The following is a 24,606-nucleotide window of genomic DNA, read 5'->3' on the forward strand; positions in this document are numbered from 1 at the left end:
CCACAGGGCTGCCTGCACATGCGATGACGTTGGTCGTCGGCCAAGCCAAGGGTCAAAAGGACGACGGGACTCAATTCAATTGGGCTTTTGCCGGGCCGGCAACGGGCCTGATCTAACCTTTGGGCGGTGTGGAACTTTTGGGCGCCTTGACCACCACCACCACCCATTAGAGTAACTCACGCCAAGCACTGCCCCTGGACGTTGAAGTTGTCCGTCAGGTCGCGCACAAGCGGGTGGAGTTCCAGGTCGCGCCGCCCAAGTTCCATAAAGTACCTACCTTACCATCAGCCTAGACCAGACCCCATTGAATTCCTATTGATAACTGTTGGACAATAGGAGTTCACCTCCCTTCTATACTACAACCTTTCTCTCATCCCGCTTTGGACTTTCTTGTCGCCTCACTCATTCATCGCTCCCGTCGCCGCCTCAACACCACCCGATTGCATAACGACTTCTTGATTTTGGCGCATTGTTAATCCACAATTGAGAGAACATTGTTGGTTCCGATCATATCCACCAACAACAGTTTGGAAGAACCAGTTCGGCCCTCCACTCGACGTATCTCGGCATCGCGTTCACCATCTGCACCCGACGGTTGTCCATCGAACCCTGCTTTGCGCAGGAGCCATTGCATAACCCTAGCGTTTACAGGCACACAGAAGCAGCTTTATAAGAACCGACAGCCCGCGATAGACAAGCGACCATGTCAGATATCGACGACGAGTTGCTCGCCCTTGCAGGCGGTGACGCCTCCGATGACAGCGGAGATGAGGCTATGGACATGAGCAGGGACGATTCCCGCTCCCCGTCACCAGAGCCGAGGAAGAAGGATACGTCTACCAGGGGAACGGCCAAGAAGTCAGTGGGAAGGAAACGTGCCAGAAGCGATGACGAGTCGGAGGACGAGGGCCAGGCGTGAGTGCTTGTCTTTCTTTTCCTTCACCCAGCTCTCAGGTAGCCCTAGGGCTGCCATTCTACATGTCACCCATGCGCCACATCGACCTCAGCCTACCGCTCGCCTTTATCAACCCCTTCTTCTCCTCCTCTTGCCTCCTTCCCCTCTTAATTCTGTCAATCACCCCGCCCACCATGCTGCCCAAGATGATGCTCAAGGCTAAACAATTTCTCTTCGGCAGCTCTCCGCCGGGATCCCCGGACTCCCAAGCTTCTGCCCCCATGGACGAATCAGACTCAGACTCAGATGCCTCGCCGGCGAGGCGTAGTGTTGACGATGAGGTGAACCAGTACCCTGTCGACGGTCTCTTCCGCGACTACGAAGAGAAGGAGCAGATCATGAGCATGCGTGAAATCGAGAGGGAACAGATTCTGGCCGAGCGTCGAGAGGAGAATGAACGTATCCGCCAGAACCGCATGCTTCGCCAGCTGAAGGTCAACCAAGAGAAGAAGCGCAAGGCAAGCCTAGCCGAGCTCGATGATTCGTCACGCAAGACATCACGGGCTCGCACCAAGGCCGACGACAAGATGGATTCTCTCCGGCGGGCCCGGGAGGAACGCTCCAACCGCAAGGAGCAGCGGGAGCGGGAAAATGACCGTCGTAAGCGTTCGCCTTCGTACCGACGCAGCCCCGGTCGGGGTGATGATAGCGACGTCGACTGGGATGGCCCGAGCAACAAGAAGCACAGGTCTCGTTCGCCAGAGAGCAGAGAAAGCCCGCCTGCCGAGCTTCGGGACTTTGAGCGTGTTCGTGTTGGCCGCAGTCGCTTTGCCGAGGTTGCTTTCTACCCCGGCTTTGATGAAGCACTCACAGGATGCTTTGTTCGCCTGAACATTGGTCCCGATCCCGACACTCGCCAGGATGTCTACCGTATGGCTCTCATTAAGGGTAAGATCATTCCCGTTAGACCCTTGTTAAGCTAAGATGTTGTTTAACGTTCGGAATGCAGGTTTCACCACCGGTAAGGCATATGCCTTGGAAGATCATCAGGGTCACCAAATGGTCGTCGATATGTATGTCAAGGCTGCCCACGGTAAAGCCGTCAGGGAGTGGCCTTTGATCACATGTTCCGACCGAAAGTTTACAGAGGTATGCGTGCCTGTTCTCTCTTCACTTGTCATCATCTCTAATTAGACCCTCAACAGGCCGAGTACAACCGTTACAAACAAGTCTGTCTTGCCGAGGGTGTCCCCTTCCCAGACAAACAGACCCTTGTCGACAAGATCAATGACATCAACCGCCTCGTCCAGCGTACGTGGACCGAGCAGGAGCTCTCGGACAAGCTCAAGCGTCAGAACGCCCTGCAGGCCAAATTTTCTGGTGCCCAACGCGAATACCTCAAGAAGCAGCTCGACATCGCTCGCCAGGCCAACGACGAGGCCGCCATCGCCCGTTACCAGGAGCGTCTCGAGAAACTCGAGGTGCCCCGCCTTGCCTTCCGTACCTCCCTCACCAAGAAAGACGGCAAGAAGGAGCTGACCCAGCAGGAGAAGCTGGCGCTCAAAAACATGGAGAACCGCCGGCGCAATGCCGAAGAGGTCCGCAAGGCTCAGCTTCGCGAGCGCGCCAAGGCTCGTCAAATCGAGAGGAAGATTGAGCGTGGCGAGGCCGTTCAGGAGGACATGAGTCGCAGGCTCATTACCAGGCCCAAGTTCGTGCACGACTCGTCTGAGAAGGCCACGCCTAGTCCGTCCAAGGCGGGAACCCCCACGCCGGACACGCCGTCCAAGAGCGAGTCCAAGAACAGCAACGGAGTATTGCCGCATATTGCAAAGTTGCAGGAGCAGCACAGGCTGCAACAGAAGAAGAACGGCTTGCCGGTCATTTCGGCGCCCCTGATGGACGATGAGATTATTGGTGCCATGGATCTGGGCATTGATATTGAGCTTTGATGGGAAGATCTGGGATGGTTACTTGGGGGCTCTAAGTCGATAGATAGTTCCATAAGCTTTTTGGGTCGTCTTGGCTCGGCTTTCATTTGCTTGGCGGTTATGAGCAAAAGGTTGGCTGGTCAGGCTGGGAACAAAGCGTTGAAGTAAACCTAAGCCTAAAGGTATATTAGTTACGGCAAAATGATGAATAAAAGCTTTGAGAATACCTGCGAGCCTACTTGCATATACCAGCTGTGGATTCAAAGAGGTAAGAGATGTATAGCCAAAAAAAGAAGTCCGTGTCCTATCAGACAAATAACTAACTAGGTATATATAACAAAGAAGGTAAAATGAAAAAAACAAAAAAACAAAAATAGAAATAAAATGCCCAGGTACCAAGTATTCTGCATGCTATGATTAAAGGACATACCTCTACATACTGCCGGCGTTCGCTCGTCCTGAAAACTTGATAAAGATGATAGTAATAAATGGCTGACGAGGAAGAATGACTCGAGAAAAGCAAGAGGTTGCCACCGAATGCTAATATGTATGTAACCCGCCAACCCAACAACGCCTTGCCATGAATATTTGAATGTCACTACATATGATGAGTCTTTATCTTCCGCCCCTCCGATTCCATGTTGTTTGCGAAGATGGGTAAAGCAAGGGTGAAATATGGCCGTAGGGAAAAGGTGGGCGAAGGGGGTAGAACAGGATGACGCAGGTATGTGAAGCCCACAACCGTGGAACAACGCAGCAGACAAGCATATTTAGTTACTAATGAAACACTGTGATTAGCACCCATCCTAACTGCACTTATACAAGTCGTTTTCGGAGGAAAAAAAAAAAAAAGAGGAAAAAGAGAAAAAAACTTACTAAATCTGCAACGGCGCCACTTGGTCAACCTGGAACAACCAATTCCCGTTATTCTCCTCCGTGACCAGCCAGTCATAAGGAAACTGGACCAGCGTTCCCTGGGTCAACCTGAGCGTCTCCTCGGCCTCTGCCGGGTTTAGAGTCTGAGCATCAAATGGATTATACCCGCGTTTACTACGGCCAGTGTTCGCCCTACGACGCTGCTGCCTGGTGGATGCGGCTGGTTTGACACTAGCACCATTAATGCCCATGGCGGATGCGGTTGCTGTGTTGTCGGAGGATACTGCGGCGCCGTTGCCGTTGGCGATGTTGGGGGTTGCATTACTGTTGTCGGCCATGGTGGTGGTGGAGCCGCCGCTGGCTGAGGTTGGGGGAGGGTTAGGATCTTGGTTGTTGGAGAAGGTGGCGTGTCGCTCCTTGTTGGTGATACTAGCGCTCAGGAAGTCTCCAGACGCCCTGGTATCATCGTGGTTCGAATCAGCGCTGTCTTTGGGTGTTGCTGTGGGTGGGCGTTCGCCGGGGTTCTGCGACGCCGTCAACATCGCACCCTTCTCAGCATCGAGTGGGAAGGTCTGAGCCTTGCGCGTGTGGTCCTTCTTGGCCCCCTTCTCGTCCAACGTAGTAGTCGAGCCTGTGCGTTCCCGAGCTCCCTTGTCACCACCGCCGCTGAGCTTGGAGACAGGAGTGACCAGCTTCTCCGTCAAGCTCTTGGTGAGTTGAGCTGGGCCCGGTGCGCTGATACCGACTCCAGCACTGGTTTGCGCATGCTCAGTGGCCACTCCGTTCTTCTCATTGACTTCCTCGCTTGCCTTGCCACCTTCAAACTGCTTCTTGAACTCCCGCTCGTTAGCCTTGAACTCCTTGTACTCGGCCCAGTTCGTTACTGCAGAATCGGGCATGACATGGAAGACGCGGCGGTAGATCTTGGTGTTGTTCTCAGCAACACGAGACCAAACATCCTCATAGAAACTTGGATTAAGAGGATCACGCATGCAGTCTTTGTCAATGTTGGCCAGCTCAATGTTCATGGCGATCTGGCTGTGAGACAGTGTCCCGTTTGCTGTAATCTGAACAGGCGGTCCACCAATATCAGTATCGTCAACAACAGGCAGGACAGGCAACTGATTGGCTCTGGGAAGACCAAGCTGCTCCGTAGTCCGTCTGTTAAACGGTGGCATTGGCGGAATGTGCTCATTGCCGATGCTTTCAGAAAGAGACGCAGCATCATGAGGCCGGGTGCGAAGCTCATGAGACTCATGCGGGCTGTCCAGCGTACCCTTGCCCTCCGCAGAGATGTCGTGAACCAGCACTTCACGGCCATTCACCACGACAGAGTCTCTGCCCTCATCAATACCTTGCATTTGAGCAAGCTTCCAATGATCAGGACCCAATCCTTCCACATCCCTCCTGTGCCTTTCACCGGTATGCACATGCTCCTGGTCTTCTCTGCCGGCAACGGATTTGCCCTTAGAGTCTGGCCTTGGGAGTTCCTGCATTTCAACGTCATGATTGAAACTATGCGCTCTATGACGAGGGAGTTGCGGCGGCGGCGGCGTGCTAGGTAGAATATGAGACGACATATGAGATGACCTCCGTCTCCTGGACGAGCTTTCTGGGACCATGGAATCTTCCGAGTCGTCAGTGAAATCGCGATGTTCCAAGTTCGGGTGCTCCATGTGGTGTTCCGTGCGTTGTTCCATCTCAGCTCTTGCCTCGGCCTCGTCAAGCTCTGCTTGACGTTCTTCCTCTTGGATCTCATCGACATCCAAGCCCAAGTGTTCCCTCATCAGTCGGAGACGCAGGGTGTGAGCAAAACGGCCAACCTGGTAAGGCTTCCCACCCATGGTAGACCAGATCATGTCAGTATCACGAACAACGGCCGCGCATTCCGAATCACGATTGCCAAGCATAGACCGCTCATTGATATTGGCTGATCCGATCAAGGCAATACGGTCATCGACAATGATACACTTGGCGTGGATATAGAGTTGTTCGGTCGTCAGAGAGTTGTTCTTGAGTTTACCCCATTGACGCAAACTGAAGAACTGGATGTAGTCCTCCGGGTTGATGCCGGCAGCCCGAAGACGGCCAAAGATGGAGTGTTCTCCGCGGCAGATACTCCGATACTGACATTGGAGAATCAAGCGAACACTGGTTCCGTCCTGGTCATTGACCTCATTTTGGAAACCCGGCATCAGGGGAATAATAATGACTGCGCGCCAGTCCTCGCCCTTTTCGTGCGCACGGATAGCGCGCTCAACCAGAGCATCGCCGATATGATTGACGATTTTCACGTTCAATGTTTCTGTGCTGGTCACGAAGAACTGGTTCTCCATGTAGACAAAGTGATCAGACTCTTCGATCATCTTGACATATGCTGACTGGATGCTGTGTTCGGTTTCATCGATACCGATCGACCACGTGGATGCTGAACGGAGCATTTGTACCTCGCAAGTTCCATTCAGGCCTGCGGCCTCGAGTTCCTCTCTGCTGCAGTCAGGAGGTGGCAGCAAGAATGGTGTAGGCCTCGTTGGCTTCCGGCCACGTCTCACATAATTCCATCTCTGAACGAAGTGGCGGGTAAGATCTCTGGCTGGCTGGCCAACAACCTGCATGGCGATATCATGCCACGGCATTCGGGGAACCTTGGACCGGTCATACATCTCCTCATATGGCTCATGGAGCCTGACAAAGTCCTGGACACGAGGATTCGAGTAATCCTTTCCTGGGAACATTTGACAATGCTCTGCATCCTTGGGTAGGTTGTACGAATCAGGCTCGAATCCAGTGGGTTTGTCATCGGTCACTGGATGCTGCGGCGTGTCCCATCGGCCGAAACACAGATCGATGCCGCCCACAAATGCAATGTCGTGGTCGACAATAACCAGCTTTTCATGGTGAGCGAAAAAGAACTGGTTCTTCTTGAACTGGTTAGGTGATCTTTGAACAAAAATGTTAGGATGGAGGTTCAGCAGGGAAAACTTGGTGTACTCCGAGTCAATGGGAACTGCGGCTTCGACATTTCGATAGACAATGACAAAAATCTTGACACCTTCCTGTGCCTTTCTCTGGAGTAGACGATCGAGACGCCATTTCTGACTGATACAAGCGGGCCGCCTCATGTACAATTCTGGGCTCAGCCACCAGTCGTGAATGTAGATAACGTCCTTGGCCATACTGATGGCTCTTGAGACGTTCCACATGTAGTCCCGACCGTCGACCAGCCATTGGGCGAACACGCCAGTTCGAACAGGCGCATAGCTTCCAAAGCGATTCCGCTGATGCCATGGTGTAGTTTTGAGCATCTCCAAAATGGATTCCTCGAACTGCTGTATCAGATGCTGGCTGGAGGAGAAGAGCTTGATCTTCCTCTCGGATGACACGATCTTGAGTGTATGGTGATTGGAGGACTTGGACTTCTTGGCCGTGGTCGGGTCGAAATTCTCGAGGTCTTCCTCATTTTCATTGCCGTTTGCTGTGAGGTGCTTGTTCTTGTCCTTCTTAGAAACAATGTTGAATTTGGGGTCAACCAGATAAACATCGTAGATGTTCATGTTTTCCGGCGATTCGACACAGACGATATAACTCTGACGAACAAGGAACCACTTCTTGCTGTGCCTAGCAATAACCTTGCCCGGTGTCAGGACCCGCCGAAAATCGAGCCCTTTGGAGGATTGGATGTGGAGGTAACATTCCTTGCCGTGATAACTTCCCTCGGCAGCAAGGCGAACTCCAAGAGCAGAAAGCTCCAAAAATCGACAAAGTCGGTTACTGTCTGCCCGGAACATGAGCCAACGAACCATCTCTTGCAGATACTTTTCCAAGATTCTTTGCTGCTGTTCGATATACTTTTTCTTCTTGGCGGCGGCGTCAAGAGCTATTTGATTCAGATCACCCTTTGAGCCTATGGTCGAGTTCTTGCGGCGCCCACCAAAAGCACCCATGCGAGACTTCTTTTTCCGTACCTGCGGCCTGCCATTTTCATCAACATCAGTGCCCTCAACAGCTGTTTCCCCAGCAGTGGCCTCGCCGGCGGGATCTTCGACTATACGAGGGGGGTCAAGTGGTTCTTGTTCCTCGTCGTCCTCCAAGCCTCTTACTGCGCGCAAATAAGGGAAAGCCGAGATGGGGAAATTTGGCTGTTTGGGCCGAACACCGCCCTCTGGCCGATGTATCAACAGCTTGTCTTTAGGGGGGTTGATCTTGTATTTGAAGTGGAGGTTCATGATCTCCTTTATGTGACGTTTGACCGTCCACTTCATCTGGCTGGGACCGCTTCCGTACTCAAGCTCAATGGTAAAGAGCACATGTCTCTCGCTATCCTTGCCGGGAAGAGGCGCACTGTCCTTGATTCGGAGTCTTAGCTGTTCCAGAAGGACGGGTATTCTTTTGTTTCCATGTTCGTCGCGCTGGATCATGCTGGCAAACATCAAGACAGCCGGGGTAACTGCGGTAAGCTCGGCCATGAGCTCGGCAGATTTGAAATAGTCGTATTGGTCGTCCCTCTTCTGTCGCAACAGCCGCAATGTGCTCTTGACTTGACGCCATTTCTGAGCACCAAAAGTTGCAGCCCTGTCCGTGCCGAAAAAGGGTCTCCTCGGAGTGGCATCACCGTCAGAAACCCCGCCGCCGAGGTTGGAGAAGCGCCGAAGATGCTGACCGATCCTACTGGGAGATTCGAGTTCGTCGCCCTCACCATCCGGCCGATTCGACATCCACAGATTCGTCCTTCTGTTGATGCGCTGTCTGGCAATATGATCCCTACCTTCGCCCTCGGAAAGGCCTCCACGGTCTCCAATATCTGAGAACGTGGAACGGCGAATAAAGGCGAAGCGGGCATGTCCACCGGGCGTAGTCGGCTCTTGCTCGATTCGAGGCGTGTTGGGGGTCGAGAACGATTCGAACTTTGGTCGTCGAATCCGTCGCTTTTTCTTTTGTCGAATCTGTGACTCCCCCACCCTCTCATCGGCAGTCTCCTCTGCGTCGGCGTCTTCGTCGCTGCGGTCGTCAACTGACCGGGCTTGACGATGGCGTGACACGGTTGGGGAGCTAGCTGTAGAGTTAATCTCGGGAGGGTAGCTTGGAGACTTGAAGGTCTGCGAGGTGCTGGGGCCGGCGAGCTCCTTCAACTTGGTCATGAAGCTGGACCCTCGAATCCTGTTCATGGTATCTTTGGTGTCCCATGAGGCATGGCGCTCGTGGTGTATGACGGGTGGGGGTTCGAGAACGACATCGTTGTTGGCAAACTGTACGCTGCGCTCGGAGTAGGGCACATCGGAAGGGCCTGTGCCAGCTGTGGGAAGGGTCGAGGGCACGGAGGAGCGAGTAGTGGTTTGGTTGACATCTTGGAGCGGTAGCCAGGCGGGTGGGTCTTGATCGGGTACGGGGGAGACACCGTCGTTGTGTGCCTGGCCTCCGTTCAGGTAGTCCGAGGCGGACGGGCTTTCGTTAGCTCTCGGTGTCTTTGGAGAGCTCGCCTTAGTGGCGAAGTCGAACTGGTCGGAGCCGATGGGCGACGGAACGCCAAACACTTGGGCCTGGGTGATTGTCGGTAGTTCCTCGAGGGTCCCTGATTGCAGAACACTCTCTTTGCGCGACTGTGTTGGCACAGGCAGACTGGCCGAACTGGATCGGGTCGGGTCGGCCATGGCAGAAGATGGGCGGTTGACGGTTGGTCAGCCTACCGGGGGACTGGTGAAGTATGCTGTTGCTGTTGCTGTTGCTGTTGTTGTTCTTGGCCTTGATGCTGGGAGATGTGGACAGTATCTTGAAGGAAGAAGGGGTAGGATCCTCGGTAGCGAAACATGCCGCGGCTCACAAGTAACGGTAAAAATGGTCACGCTCGAGGAAAGCGGGTTGACTCTCCAGGGGCTCGAAGACGGCGGTCAACTTTTGAATAATCGGAATTGCTAATCGGAACGAGCCAACGACCGGGAGAAGAGTGGCAGAGTGGTTCCAATCGGGCCAACAAGGTCGGTGAAAGAAGATGGAGACGGTGGCGTGGCTACCTTGAACAGTATGAAGTACCTCCCAAGGTGAAGTTGGCAGATACAGTCGGTTTTAGGGGGAGGTCGAAGTAGAGAAGTTGAACCAAGATGAGGTGACGTTGGAGATTGAAGCAAGGTGTAAACCCTTGGAATAGTACTCTACTAGTACACAGCGGGCATCCCCGTACAAGGAAAAGGTAGACGCAAAAAGGGGCAGGAGAGAGGTCAAACTTGGAAGTTGTTGTTTATTGGCCGTGCTCGTCTGTTACTGTTACCTGTATCGTCCGGTACGGTAACTGTCTGTTGTACCTGTGCGTAGTAAGGTCCAGTTGAATGAGTGAACCAAGAGCAATAGTTTTTTTTGTTTTTGATTCGGTCAACTACTCTCTCTACCTCAGGATTCTGTCTGATCTCTTGACCGTCACCTCTCTTCGTTCTACGTCAACGTTCCCCGTCATGTGGAGGGGTAAAACGTGCAAGACGCCTGCCTACGTGTGTCGGGTGCCCTGTTTGTCAAAGTGGTGAGACGAAGGATCCCGTCCCGTCACGTTGGTGCAAGGTAGCGCAGGGCAATACTCCGCTACAGTAACCAAGTGGAAGGGCGCTGAGGGAGGCCCCCGTCGCACCTGGACTGCCCTGCTGGAAAATGGGGTTTTGTCATTTTAGGTTGGAGTGCCTGGACATGCAGGCATGGACGGCCCTTAACGAATTACAGAAGCTATACCCGACAGGGTTAGCAATCCCGGGTCCTGGAACTGCTAGATCCAGCCGACGGGAGCCAGCCACGAGATAGGTGGATGGAGAGGAGGGATCATTGGATGTCTTAGGTGCCCCTCTCCGATCATGCTGCTAGCAGCTGACAGCGGGCGTCACTGTAGCCTTTGGAAGGTGATTTCCCTTGGAGCGTTCGCAGGGGCACGGCAGCTAGGTTCCATCTCCTCCCGTTTCTGTCGCGTCGACGCGGGAATCTTAGCGTAGTAGCGGTGGCCGGTGGGCAACGTGCTGCAATGTGGGGAACTACCAAGCGTGCTCTGCTGACGTCCTTAGGTATGTTTACCGATGTTCCCTCCGCTTTTGTCCCAATTGCAACAATTTCCGCCTAGAGGTCTCGCGCCTCGTTAATGCCACCACCATGCCCAGGTACGCGTCCCTCATCCCAGCACCTAACATATCGTGACTAACCAGCAAACAGAGAGATAATAACCATCCAGGCCGGCCAGTGCGGCAACAGCAGTGAGTGCCCGATTCAACCCGACGAGGCAGTCGACCTTCACCCAGTCTTGCGCCTCGACATCCGGCAGCTGGACGCGCAGTTTCTTCTAACATTCTCAAGTCGGAAGCCAGTTCTGGCAGCAGCTTTGTCTGGAGCATGGCATCAGCCAAGACGGAACCATCGAGGACTTTGCGACCGAAGGCGGCGACCGTAAAGATGTCTTTTTTTACCAGAGCGACGATACGCGATACATTCCCCGGTCCATCCTGATCGATCTCGAACCCAGAGTCATCAATACCATCCAGACCGGACCATACCGGAACATATACAACCCAGAAAACTTCTACGTGGGCAAGAGCGGTCTTGGTGCGGGCAACAACTGGGGTGATGGTTACCAAACAGGCGAGCAAGTACATGAGGAGATCATGGAGATGATTGAGCGCGAAGCCGACGGCAGCGACTCCCTCGAGGGCTTCATGATGTTACACTCCATCGCCGGCGGCACAGGATCAGGTCTGGGCTCTTTCCTACTCGAGCGACTGAACGACCGCTTCCCCAAGAAGATCATCCAGACATATTCGGTATTTCCCGACACGACCAGCGCCGGCGATGTTGTCGTGCACCCCTACAACAGTTTACTTGCCATGAGGAGGTTAACGCAAAACGCCGACTCGGTAGTGGTGCTTGACAACGGCGCCTTGTCACACATTGCCGCCGACAGACTACACGTACAAGAGCCATCCTTCCAACAGACGAACCAGCTCGTATCGACCGTCATGTCTGCCAGCACAACCACCCTTCGATACCCCGGCTACATGCACAACGACCTGGTCAGCATTCTCGCGTCCTTGATTCCGACTCCTCGATGCCACTTCTTGATGACGTCGTACACGCCCTTCACTGGCGACCAGGTAGAGCAGGCAAAGACGGTGCGCAAAACGACGGTTCTCGACGTCATGCGACGATTGCTGCAGCCCAAGAATCGCATGGTGTCTACTGTACCCGGCAAGAAGAGCTGCTACATTTCCATCCTGAACGTCATCCAGGGCGACGTGGACCCAACCGATGTGCACAAGAGTCTGCTCCGTATTAGGGAACGTCGTCTTGCTACATTCATTCCCTGGGGTCCCGCTAGCATCCAGGTGGCACTGACCAAGAGGAGTCCCTACGTGACTATGGCACATCGTGTCAGTGGTTTGATGTTGGCAAACCATACTAGTATTGCTACGGTACGTCAACTGCTGCTGTGTTGGCTAGATAGATGATCAAACTGACATTTCTTCACACAGCTTTTCAAGCGTATTGTTAGGCAGTACGATGGTATGCGGAAGCGCAACGCCTTTATGGAAGCCTACAAAAAGACGGCGCCGTTTTCTGAAAACCTCAACGAGTTTGACGAAGCCAGGGAGGTCGTCATGGACCTTATTGCCGACTACGAGGCTGCCGAAGACGCCAATTATCTCAACCCCGAGCTTGGCGAAAACGCGTCGGCTGACACGGACAAGAGAATGGCTTGAGTCTTGGCCGGACAGATGATGGCCAGCTGGGGGCCTTTTGTTTTCGACCATACCTAGGATCTTTAAGAGATAGCTGGTATCCCTCTTTTTCTCTTCTTTTTTTTTTAACTAGGCTGATGCGATATCACGACCAGATTGTTGTTCGCAGGCGTTATTGGGCGGGAGGGAAAACCAGGAGGAAGGTGTTGGCGCGCGTTTTCTGTATCGTTTGCCATGTTGTCGATAGATTACAGCAGCTCTTTGACCACTGAGGCTATGGAAATACCACTTGTCTTCAAACCCCAGAATGCATGCACGCGGGACCTCAGCTTGGGGTTCATAAAGGACCTCAAGTTGATAAGTATCCAACCACCTGACAAGTGGCTGCGTGGTCGAGCGGTGTGGTGCGCTGAGCTCTCTTTGCACAAGGAGGGTAGTGCACCACATGCTGGGGGGGGGCCCTCGCCGCCGTAGGTGACCCAACGGGGATCTAAATGGCGGGGGAGAACCTCCCTGGAAGCACTGTAAGCTGGCGTCTTCCGGCTACGCAAATAGGGCTCTTCTACTCCCTTCCAGTTGAACGTGACGTCAGCCGTTCGATTCCAGCTCTTGTCCTCTCTTTTTTTGTTAACTTTTTTTTTTTTTTTTTTTTTAACTTTTTTCCTTGGTTGTGTTTCATCATCAGTGGGTGCTGCGATCAATAGCATTATGGTCCTCTGTGGGAAGCTATATAGATGTAACAATGAAGCTATCACCACATCTTGGCACTCCTTAGCGTATTTAAACAAAACATTGAGACAGGGATGGCACTACTTTTAGTCTCAATCAGGAACCCAAGGACAGTGATAGGCGTGTCTCCCTGCCAACACTCCAGGGTGAGGATGACCTTATCAAGATTTGGCAAAATATATCAGATGCACTGCGCTCAATGCAGATTACCGCGAGAATTCGAGATGCACGGATTTAAAACGACATGGTCATCCAGCGCGGAAGGGGACGAGTAGGAGTCCTTCCCAGAAGCCCTTTGGAGTTCCCCTGTTGCTCCAACTTCCCCAGAAAGAGAAATCATGCTTTGACCAATGGAAAGCGAGCTCTTTTCAATCCTCAAATCCCCAGCCTTATTCGACGCCACAAAGTGGGTCACTTTATGGAGGCAAATGCTCGGGATAACTTGGCTAAGCCGCAGCATCACTGTAAGTAACTAACTGAAGTCCCGTCGCTGAGGGGAGTCGGAGGCTCGCTGTGTAACCGCAGAGTGGGACGGACGACGTCGATACTTACTACTTATCATTGCGAGCCCCGTTCCGGACCCTCTTCGCTCTCGCTCCTTTCCCCAGGTACCTAGACCTCGCTCCTATTGCGACAATTGATATTTCCAACATGTTGTCCTCTGTGAGGACAGGCGCCTCAATGGCTCTTAGAGGTGGGTGATGCCTGTGTTTTGTTTTCTGTATGCGACGGAGACTCAGCGCGCGAGTCATTCGACAGCTCCATCACGAAATCCCCACGGCGACGAACTCCAGCTGACGATAAACCAACTATCCACAGCCCGGCCGACTGCCCAAATCGTCCCCTTCCGCGCGGCCGCTGTCGCTTCCATCTCCTCGTCCTCCCGCAAGGACGCCACGGGTGCCGTCGCCCCTGCGGGCGCACAGCACGGCATCGCCAGGCGCGAGCGCAGAGAGGTTCCTCTTCCCAGCCAGGAGGGCACCAAGGGCGCCGTTCAATATGCTCTGTACGTTACACGTTTTGAGGGCTCCACGAACTCCACATCCGCTCTTGACATCCGGACAAGGATATATCCCCTATGCCCTCTCCACAACAACACAGCAACAAGGACATGCCACTAACACACACTCAAATATAGCACAACCCTCGACAGCATCGTCAACTGGGCCCGCCAATCCTCTCTCTGGCCCATGACCTTCGGCCTCGCCTGCTGTGCCGTCGAGATGATGCACCTCTCAACCCCGCGGTACGATCAAGATCGTTTGGGCATCATCTTCCGTGCCTCGCCCCGCCAGTCGGATGTGATGATTGTGGCGGGCACCCTGACCAACAAGATGGCGCCCGCCCTGCGCCAGGTGTACGACCAGATGCCCGATCCGCGTTGGGTCATCAGCATGGGCTCGTGCGCCAACGGCGGCGGCTACTACCACTACTCGTACAGCGTCGTGCGCGGCTGCGACCGGATTGTCCCTGTTGATATCTACGTCCCGGGATGCCCGCCTACTAGTGAAGCGCTCATGTATGGCATTTTCCAGTTGCAGAGGAAGATGCGGAATACGAAGATTACGAGGATGTGGTATCGCAAGTAGAGAGCGTTACTACTGCTTGGCACCTGCTTGTCGTGGTCATGGGGGGTTACGAAGTTTGGGGTGAGTGGTAGCGCGAAGAAGGGGTCGACGAATTGAGAAGATTGACGGGTGGTAAAAACCGGAAAGACAGCACGGTTAGATTTGGTGGACGGACGGAAGAGCTCGAGAACAGCGGCTCACAAGAAGGAACTTCAGTGGGAATTAGACAAGATGTATCATGCTCAAAGTTTGCGTCTTGCTTTTTCTCCTTTATTCGTTTATATGTTCATCTGGCAAGTCTGACGAGGGCGAGAAAACGACCCATCGCTCGACTGTAAAGTTCTCATGAGAGACTCAAGTAGCCAATCCTTGCTATGAAAACAAGGAGAGATTTTCGTGACATATATGTCCTTGGCCCTCGCCAACCAAGTCATCATAATCAAGAGGGGACTGCAAATGGTCTGTTGTATATGGCTATATATTTACATCTCCGGACCGTCTTCGAGAAGTCAAGGGCTCACGAGATGTTCCCCAGAACTAGGGTATCTATATGATTGCTCCATCCTTAGTCTTGGGTATATGCTTATAAATCCAGAAATGGACAAACTAAATCAAAATCCCAGTGGAGGATAGTACTGGTGGACGCGGATAAGAGATGTAGAATGATACCAAACACGGTCTGGACAGTTCGTCTGGCACTAGGTCTTATTGAGGCGGACGAAGAAGACGGTTTCAAACAGAATAAGAGGTAGTCTACAACATGCTTAACTATCTCTTTATGGTCTGTTCAGCCTCTGGTTATCCCCTTTTCACTTCATTCACGTTTCTCTTCACTTCTCTCTTCACTTCTTCTTAATCAATCAAAACCCAAGGAACCGGGGCGAAGATAGCCTTGAGCAAGGTAGAGGGAAGGTTTCCTTTTTTTTTTTTTTTTTTTTTTTTTTTTTTTGGATAAACGGCAAGCTAGTAATAGGGGCAGGTTATCCCAAATACTGATGAGATGTAATGAAAATGGAGAGTTACCAATTTAGCCGAGGATGGACAGCTAGACTGTTTGTGCATTTTTCACTTTACAGACCGGTGGAGGTAGAGGTAGGTACCAAATTATAAGTCGCTATGATCTGGACCGAATTGGAGGAAAGATCACACGGAGAATATTGACGGATAGGAAAGCATGAGGGGAAATAGAGCAATGAGGTTGGAGAGGGCCAGGATTAGTTGTTGTACTGACTCCAGAATATTAGGCACACAAGAATCATCTTCGACAATGTTGAACGGGAACAGTTGAGCATTGTATACCGGCTGACGGCCGATGAAAAACAAACTCATGCATGGTTTTTGAACTCCCAATTATGTACCTATTCCATACAAAAGAAAAAGACCTTTACAGATCGCCCTTAGCCAAGACTGCCCACCCGTCCAACCCATCAGGGTATCATCCATCTTCTTCCTACATCTATCCCTCATCTAACAACCCGATCTTTAAAGCTTGAAGGCACCACTCGACGTAGGACCCTTCTGCTCCGCGATCTTCTTGCCATCCAACCCAACCGTCTCGCCCTTCCGGTTAATAACCTTGACACCGCCCTTCTTGAGCTGGCTCATCGTCTCCTTGCGTTCCTGGGCACCCTTGCTGATGTTCTTGTTCGCATCCAGGCCGCCGGCCTTGCGGATGCGCTCCTTCTCGCGTCTGCGTCTCCTAGCCTTCTCCTCTCGGCTCATCTCCTCCTTGGCAATCGGCAGGCCGCTCTTGGCCACGACCTCGCCCTTCTCGACTGAGTCCTTGCCGGGGGCGTACACCTCCTGGGGCGCGAGCGTGCTCTCGCCACCCGACACACCCTGGGCCGTGGTGGGCATGGCGTCCTCCATGGCGACGGTGGCGACGTCGGTGACAACGCTGATGGTGGGTGCGGCGGGTTTAGGCTTGTAGTGCCAGCTGCTGAGGGCGTCGAGCTTGGCGCAAATGTCCTTCCACATGTTCTTGATCTCGGCCTCGTCGCGCGTGAGCTTCTCGTCCGAAGCGCTGACGTACTCGTCCGGGTTGGCCTTCTTGATGTGCTCCTCCTCGTAGATCTCGGCGAGAGACTGCTTGCCCTTGGTGTCGTCGATCTCAACGAGACCGCGGCGCGCGTTGTTGGGGTTATTGAGGGTGTCAGGACGTCTCCTGAGAACCTCGTCGAACTCGTTGGCAAGAATGCGGCGTTTGATGAGCGCCTCGATCGTCTCGGAAACCTCCTCGGTAATGACGGGGACAGGCTTTCCGACATGCTCAAACTCGAGGTCTTCCTCCAGGAGCGAGTTCATGGGACGAGCTTGCGCGGAAGCCTCACCAGACAGAGTCCAGGCGCGCTTGGCAACTAGCTCAGACTCGAGCCTGCGGATCTCCTCGGCAATCTTGGCTTGTCTGCGCTCGTGGGCGGACCGACGAGATCTCGGATCACCAGCATCAAGATCCGAGAGCTTATCCTCATCTTCATTCTCCGAGATGTCGTCGAAGAGATCGCGGCGCACATCATTCTCGGCTCTCTCCATATCGGCCTCATCTGGCTGCTCAAGTTTCTTGGGGAAATAGCCTCCTTTCCTTTGGTTGCCGGTCTTCTTCTTTTGAGGTGGCGCGAAGAAGTCCTTGTAGTAAATGTCGTTGGCGGTAAGGTCCATGTCCATACCGAGAACACCATCTGTCAGGCCGAGATCGTCGCCATCGTCCTCGAGCTGCTCCACGTTCTTCTTGCCCTTGAGTTTCTTGGCGTGGGCGGCGGCAGCAGCCTCGAGAGCCTCGTCGTCTTCGGATTCATCGCCCATGTCGACGTCGTCCTCATCCTGGTCTTCGTCCTTCTTCTTGTCGCTCTTGCCCTTCTTTGCTTTTGGCTTTGTCGCGAAAGGATCGGCGTGCCAGTCTAGCTGTTCGTCGTCGCTGTCGGCATCGACGTTGGGGTCCGCGCGGGCATCCGCGTCCTCCCACAACTGTGTCTGCCTGTTGAAGTCGTCTATTGAGAAGAAGCCGTCGTTGAGGCCGTTGGGGTCCTCGACAAGTTCTGGCGCATCCTCCTCCTCCTTTTCTTCTTCTTCTTCTTCCTCCTCCTCATCAAACTCTCCTTCTCCGTCTGCGTCCGAGAATTCAACCTCTTCGCCATCGATCTCGACTTCTTCATCGTCGTCGATCTCGCTGCCCTCTTCTCCTTCTAATTCTTCTTCATCATCTTCCTCCTCCTCTTCTCCTTCAGAGCCAGAACCTGATTCGCTATCAGCATCCTCCTCGTCGTCGTCCTCCTCCTCATCAGAACCAAGCTCAAACCCATCCTCTCCAAATTCAATGGTCTTCTCTTGTTCCTCACCGGTGCCCACAATCCCGTTCTCCTCCAGCTCCTTCAGCACATCGCCAGCCTCCTTTGTGGCGCTGGCAATAATTTTCTTGGCCTGCTGCCAAATCTGCTCCGTCTCGAAGCCGTCGTCGACGTGCAGCTTGCGAATCTTGAGCACGGCATTCTTGTCATAGCCAGCCTCACGCTTGCGCTTCTTTCCACCGATGGTGGCCGCGATCTCTTTCAACTTTGCCTGCTGGTGGTCACTGACCTGGGAGGCGAGCGCGTCGAGGGTCTCCTTGGCGAGCAGGAGGGATCCGGCGGGAAGGGTCGAGGGCGGCTGCAGGAAGACGTGGCGGTTGGACTCGTCGGCCAGGGCCGAGAGGAAGGAGGCGACGACGGGGTTGTTGGCAATTGTCGACGAAGAGGTACTGCCGCTCGACGATGCGGCGAGGGTAGCGGCCATGACGCTGTTGTGTGTGGAGGGGTCGTGGGTGATTGTTTGGGATGTCGAGGTTACGGAAGAGGTTATGCTGCCAGCTGCCATGTCTGTTTTTTTTAGGTAGGGTTGGACTGATGCTGTGAGAAGATCAATCAAGGCTAGGGTATCGGGGCTGGCCTTGTCATACAAGTGTCTGACTTGAGGGTTCAATATGGACGCTTGACTAAGAAATGGCAGGGCGTCGGTGATTGCCGTTGCCCGTACCAAAACAAAAAAAGTTCGACCTGGCGATGTTTGGTTGCCAGCCGGCGATATTGATGGACCAAAATTTTTTCTGCCATAGCGCTCTCCAAGGTCCAGGAAACGACGAAGCGTGGAGGCAGGCGTCCCCGCACCAGCTTGTGGGGCTGGTTATGAATTGACCAATGATGGGTGATTCTGCTCTCTGGAAATGGAAGTAGGTCCCACCTCTCTTGTTGTTAAGCTTCAGGGCGGTGCACCGCTATAAGACGAGGTTGCCTTAACACTTATAATCGGATGACAATGTCAAGTAAACAAACCACAAAGTGCATGCAGTCTCAAGGAGATGCTCGAGATCAAGCTTGAGAGAGGGAATGAATTCACAATCACCCTTTTTCAGTATAGCATACGCTATTGAGTTACTCTGAAGTTACTGGGAACTCAGTAAGCAATCACGCAACGATCTCCAGTGCTGTTGGATAGGTAAAGTCGCCGTTTCGACACAGGCACCTAGCTTGTTATCAGCACTTCCTTATCTTGGATTTTGGGCTGTCTACCTCTACTAATCCCATCAGCTCGTGGTCTATCTTTCGCCGCTTCACTTTCGTCGTAACTGCAAGTGTTGCCTCAAATGGTAAAAGGTAACTAACATCGTACTAAAATTGTGATTGGTTGAATCGATGATAACCCCCCTTTTGATGAAGAGCGCTGGGTTTGCCTCATACTAGCTACATTACAATATGCTTCTCATGTTCTTTGCAACATAAGACTGAGATCTCTGCGACGGACGTTGACAGACTCTTTTCTGTAGAGGTAGGCTACTTACCCAGTGGGCTCTTCTTCATGGTCTGGATAACGTGCAGAGAACGCTCTTATTACATAGTAGAAATGTAGGGTGTTATATGCGCACCTCTGGGGAAAGATGCTGCAAGTTATAACACTTGTTGAAGTTTCGTCACAAGCCACATCCCTATGTATATGATATCGCCTGTGAGAATTTTGACGGACCTTGAGGTATTCTTTCGAAATACGACGGCAGCGTTGACGTGCTGCATTAGGGTCTGGACCGTCTAAGCCTTCATTGATTGCAACTCGCGGGAAGTGTCCCGCCGAGCCGAGCTGCGAGTGATACTCTGAGACCTTCGTATTTCAGGTCAGGGAATTGGATCATGTTCTTTATCCGTTGCCAAGACTAATGTGAAGGTAATGGTGGCTTTGGTGATCCCAGCCTCTATGGCCGTGCGTTGCGTGCTCTCAATATGACCTTTTTTTCATGTGCGCCTGGAAGAAAATGTGAACCTCACGGTAGAGATGTTTGTTAACCACTAACATTGCTGTCGTGAACGGCGAGGTTCCCATCAAGTGTCAGTGGCCTCCCGTATAGTACAACACATGAACTTGGTCTCTTGAGTGGCGTTCCTCGGTCCATTCGTATCACACCGTCCATCTCTGCTACCTACCTAGATGAGCATGGCAAAGTTAACGGCAACATTTCCAAAGTCGTACAAGAGGTCGCGAGAGAAGTTTTGGTTGGCTCACAAGATGTAACTGCCAATCGCGCACTGTTTGGTTAGAGAGCTGGAAGATAGTACGTCGAGATGGAGGGACGGGAATTCCTTTTGAGTTGCCGGATGTTACCTAATTTGTCAAGCGAAGGAGATCTCCTTGTGAAAAATCCGGACGGGCCGATTCATTCTTTTCTATTTTCCATATCTGCCTCCCTTCCGGCAGGCTCTATACTGCGTATGTGAGGGTGAGAGGAGAAACTGCATCCCACAACAGGTCTTCACAACATGACTTGTCAAGAGCACCTGTCCGCCGCCCCACCCCATCCATGCTGTTGGGAGTCGTCTTGCAGTTGTACCAGTGGCAACTCGATCGTTTTCTCTTGGTAGGACCACGGTGCAAATGCTTGAGTACCTACCTAAGCTCGTCTGGGATAACTAAAATGAAAGAGACCGACTGCAGCCGGCCCAGACCAGAATCATAATATTTCCTCTCGTTATTTTCACTTGATTTCTTCGTCTTCATGGTCATTCATGGTCCCCAACAAGTGTTTACAGCCTTACAAACTCGTAGGTGTCTTGTCAAGATGCCGTTGACATCATGTTCTGGAGTCCATGTTTTTCTTTTTGTCCTGGACGAGCCAGTTATGCAACCATAATGGATGTGTATGGGGAACCTGGTGGAAGACGATCAATCGTTGTTACCCTGGAGGTGGTTTTGGCGTGGTCTGGACCAATAGCAGCGCCATAATCAGTGGTTCTCTCCCTCGTCTGAAGACGTTGGACGTCTCGCGCTAACAAACTTTTGAACATGTATATGTAGATCAATAATAAACGAGTTGGTGATAGACTCATCCTCGACAAACGCTCGCTTGTGGATAAGGTAAACACACAGACAACACTTGGTCGCGTGCCTTTTGCCCGAACAAAGAAGGGAAGAGATTGAAGGTCTAACCGTTCCCGAGGGTAGGTAGCTTCCCGGGCAACGAGACGGGCAGCCCCAAGCACGTGCCTGCTTACTGAATTATGACAGGGCCGATGAATCTAGACCAGGGTGGAACTATCAAGGAACCGTACCAATCAAAAACCACATTCCGGGACGGTAAAGACGGGAGACCGGGAACTGAAGCAAGTTCCTGAAGATAACCAACAAAAAGGAAACCTCATTGACGGACATGGTTGCAGACGATGGACACCAAAAACTCAGTTGGTTCCATCTCCACTTCTGCTACGTCGTAGTGTAGTGTAGAGAGCCCACAGGAAACCTCGAGGTCCCACCAAAGACTTTTCTGCCCTGGAGGGGAGGGACCCGGCTGCATTGGGTCCTGGCGGAAAGACCCACTGAGAAAGCTCGAGTGGAAGGTGGTTCCTCTCGTTCGCATTGGATGGACAGGACCTTCTTGATTTTGATTCCTTGGCTTTCTCAAAAGCCTGTGACTCCAGCTTACTTATCTTGTCTCAGATTTGACGGCTCTTCAGATTCACTTCGGCTCGGCCTGTCGTCACATACACTACACTTCGTTTCTTTCTTTCTTCTCTGCCATCTTCGTCTTTGTCTCCTTTCACTTTTCTCCCCGCCAGTTCTCGCAGCCTTCGGTCGACGTTCACACTAAAGACTAAGCGCAACTGACGGCAGTCAACCGTTGGTCAGCCATTCTAGACCACTCTACCAACTAAGTCTAGCGACGCTCCGTCTCCAGCCATCCGAAACGAATCTGAAGTGTTTGTGTTGATCGCTCGGTTGAAACTTCACCGTCTTCTCCAAAGCCCACACGGTCCCCCGGTCGTCCTTATCACGACCTCAAACAGTCAACACCCTGGGCTGTCCAGTCCCCATCCCCCCGGACCGTCTCCGCCAGCGATCAAAGCTTTTATCCCACACTTTCGTCATAGCCACAGTGCCGTTGGTGCAAGAGACGCCGGTGCGGGTTCCCGACAGACAGTTGTACACTACCTCTTTTATCTGTGCATATAACCGCTTGCCTCCCTCCAACAACATCGTCATTACAGATTCATTCCGGCCTTTTTTGCACTGCCTTTGGCGTCGACTTGAACCAAAACAAAGGCACAAAGAAGAAGCAGGTTTTTGGAGCGATACAGACCATCAAAATCCCAGCAGACCGGTTTATTTCGTACATTGACGCCACCGGGTGTAGCCACTCCCAAGACGGGATCCGACGACGTTGTGAAAGGACATTTCTTGCAATACGTGCATTACAAGTGCCAGTCTCTACACCCGTACAACCACCACTACAGCCCACCACATCTACCAGGAATGAAGTTTGGGGAGCAGTTTGACAGGGAGTCTGTCCCCCAATGGCGAATCCGTATGTCTTTCCCCGTCTTGTTCCGCCGGTTTTGCTGATGACTGTGCCACATCTCACCAACGAATGCCTGCTGATCTTTTACTTTAACCGAGCAGATAACATCGACTACAACTCGCTAAAACACTACATCAAGGCGCACACCACCAGGTCTCAGGGAACCGCGATTGCCATTCCAGGCCACCAAGCCGCCGCACTCTCAAAGTTTGAAGACGACCTCTATGACGAGCTTTGCCGACAACATGATCGTGTCGACCTGTTTGTATCAAGCAAAGCGGACGAAATAGCGCGCCGTCTTCGTATGTTTGCCTCGTCTCACTGCCACTCTATTCTCCCAACTCCGGCCGCGAATGACTAACATCTTGACACACGTCGCTAGAACACTTGTCCAATCAAATACACGCCCATATTGTCCGATGCGCTGCCTCTACGAGAACGCGCACTTCGACCAAAAGACAGCGCCAATTTGCAAGATACGAACAAGAATTGCTACAATGCGGTGACGAGATCCAGGCCCTCCAACGCTTTGTCAATGCGCACACCGTTGCCTTTCGCAAGATTCTAAAGAAGTACCGGAAATGGACGGGCTCGGCGACTCTCGGCTCGCGGTTCAGGGAAACCATCCTGGCGAACCCCAAAAGCTTCACCAAACGTGACTTCTCCCGGCTTCAATCACAATACGAAAACCTGCTACAGACGATACGCTCTGCCTCGCCGAGAGATTCGAGTCGCAGTGGCAGTTCCTCTCCACCTACCCAGCCCGCCACGCCCACCCGCCCGACCGGCGCTGGGGAACAACGACTCGCGCCTAACGTGACCATTGTTCCCGAGGATGATGCCCCGACAGGATATTGGAACGAATATGACCACGGCAGCGAAGCCGGCGACGATCGTTGCGATGAATATGCCATCTATATCAACCCGGATGAAGAGATGAAATTCCCTGGTGTAAGCAGCATAATGAACTGGATCTCGTCGCCGATGAAGAAGATTATGGGGCGTGGTCAGGAATCAACACCAGACCAACGCGCAAACGAAAGTACAGAACAGCAGCCTCTACTAGGATCCTCGCAAACCCAGTCGACCGACCGGTACGGCGCTACCCTCGCGCCGCCCAGCTATTTTACATACCCTCCTGGCGTTGCCCCCATCGACACCGACATCGACGATGACAACGCCAGCGATCGCTTCACAAACTCGCCTCCACACAGCTTCAGCCGTGATCGTTGGCGCGCCGAGAGAAGAGGCTCTTACGGCTATGCGTCTTCTGAGGAGTTCCCGGAGTCGGGCTACCGAAGCCTAGAACAACAACGCATTGCACGCCATCGTGACGAAACGTTGTTTTGGGGCACTTGGGGCTGCTACCTGGTCACGTTTGTGCTGATGGGTATTGCGACAATGTTGATCATGACGGGCCGCCACAAGATGAGAATGGAGGTAGATGCTGGCGTGACAGTCGGGATCGTCACCTCGCTGGGCACGGCAGTCGCTGCGTTGTGCTTGTGGAATTCGAGGCACGAGTTTCAAGCACCTTCAGTGATAGGAGAGATTGCGGTGTGGGTGACATTTGTAGTGGCGTGCGTCGGCAATGCGATATTGTTGGTCTTGATGGTGGGAAAGGCGCCCTGATGGCTGCCAATGCTTATGCGATCATGCAGGTGAGAGTATGTTGCCCATGCCAAGGGCCAAGGGGATACGGGAGCCTTGAAGCTCTTGACAACCGATATACAGCAACTCATGTGTTGCACATAGCTTTGTTCAAAGGCCTTGGATAGCTCAAAGGACAACATTGAATAGACAGACAGCGGATCGGGGCTACCAGACCCACAACGCCATCTAGCAGATAGATCATTTTGATGACTGATCCAAAAACAGACAGTACTATACATTCACCCATGACCGCGACTTTCTGATTGAATGGCATTGCCGCCTCATCCTGGAGATATACATAAAATATCCACTCAGGATTTCTGATCTCATGCTTCCTTTTCTTCCCAAGTTCGGATTTCGTCTGTCAATGTTTAACTATTTGACCGAGAGACCTTGCGGGGAAACAAACGGTGCAAGTGTGAATCACCTATTCTCCTCGGTAATTCAC

The 24,606-nt window shown here is 52.7% G+C and overlaps 6 protein-coding genes across 6 annotated transcripts; 4 read left to right on the forward strand and 2 right to left on the reverse strand.

The window, feature by feature from the left end:
• Window positions 1-693: 693 nt before the first annotated feature.
• NEUTE1DRAFT_124773 (uncharacterized protein) lies at window positions 694-3,048 on the forward strand (the record flags this gene model as incomplete). The annotated part of the gene is made up of 4 exons (XM_009856186.1): window positions 694-915; window positions 1,137-1,843; window positions 1,905-2,044; window positions 2,101-3,048. 4 exons carry the CDS (start codon window positions 704-706, stop codon window positions 2,845-2,847), a joined length of 1,806 nt encoding a protein of 601 aa, XP_009854488.1.
• Window positions 3,049-3,495: 447 nt separating this feature from the next.
• On the reverse strand, window positions 3,496-9,350 carry NEUTE1DRAFT_132041 (uncharacterized protein; the record flags this gene model as incomplete). Its single annotated transcript, XM_009856187.1, has 2 exons — window positions 3,496-3,603; window positions 3,703-9,350. The coding sequence occupies 2 exons, from the start codon at window positions 9,348-9,350 to the stop codon at window positions 3,597-3,599; spliced, it is 5,655 nt and encodes a 1,884-aa protein (XP_009854489.1).
• A 1,463-nt stretch (window positions 9,351-10,813) lies between these two features.
• Window positions 10,814-12,703, forward strand: NEUTE1DRAFT_69297 (tubulin gamma chain; the record flags this gene model as incomplete). Its single annotated transcript, XM_009856188.1, has 4 exons — window positions 10,814-10,829; window positions 10,882-10,922; window positions 11,023-12,131; window positions 12,192-12,703. 4 exons carry the CDS (start codon window positions 10,822-10,824, stop codon window positions 12,417-12,419), a joined length of 1,386 nt encoding a protein of 461 aa, XP_009854490.1.
• A 943-nt stretch (window positions 12,704-13,646) lies between these two features.
• NEUTE1DRAFT_87984 (NADH/ubiquinone oxidoreductase) lies at window positions 13,647-15,096 on the forward strand (the record flags this gene model as incomplete). Its single annotated transcript, XM_009856189.1, has 3 exons — window positions 13,647-13,821; window positions 13,947-14,133; window positions 14,266-15,096. 3 exons carry the CDS (start codon window positions 13,779-13,781, stop codon window positions 14,714-14,716), a joined length of 681 nt encoding a protein of 226 aa, XP_009854491.1.
• Window positions 15,097-16,011: 915 nt separating this feature from the next.
• NEUTE1DRAFT_87988 (uncharacterized protein) lies at window positions 16,012-18,544 on the reverse strand (the record flags this gene model as incomplete). The annotated part of the gene is made up of 1 exon (XM_009856190.1): window positions 16,012-18,544. One exon carries the CDS (start codon window positions 18,542-18,544, stop codon window positions 16,178-16,180), a length of 2,367 nt encoding a protein of 788 aa, XP_009854492.1.
• A 3,768-nt stretch (window positions 18,545-22,312) lies between these two features.
• On the forward strand, window positions 22,313-24,403 carry NEUTE1DRAFT_69305 (uncharacterized protein; the record flags this gene model as incomplete). Its single annotated transcript, XM_009856191.1, has 3 exons — window positions 22,313-22,511; window positions 22,607-22,807; window positions 22,888-24,403. The coding sequence occupies 3 exons, from the start codon at window positions 22,460-22,462 to the stop codon at window positions 24,135-24,137; spliced, it is 1,503 nt and encodes a 500-aa protein (XP_009854493.1).
• Between the last annotated feature and the right edge of the window lie 203 nt (window positions 24,404-24,606).

This window comes from Neurospora tetrasperma (genome assembly GCF_000213175.1).
Source record: "Neurospora tetrasperma FGSC 2508 unplaced genomic scaffold NEUTE1scaffold_6, whole genome shotgun sequence".
In the NCBI taxonomy this organism is placed as follows: Eukaryota; Fungi; Ascomycota; class Sordariomycetes; order Sordariales; family Sordariaceae; genus Neurospora; species Neurospora tetrasperma.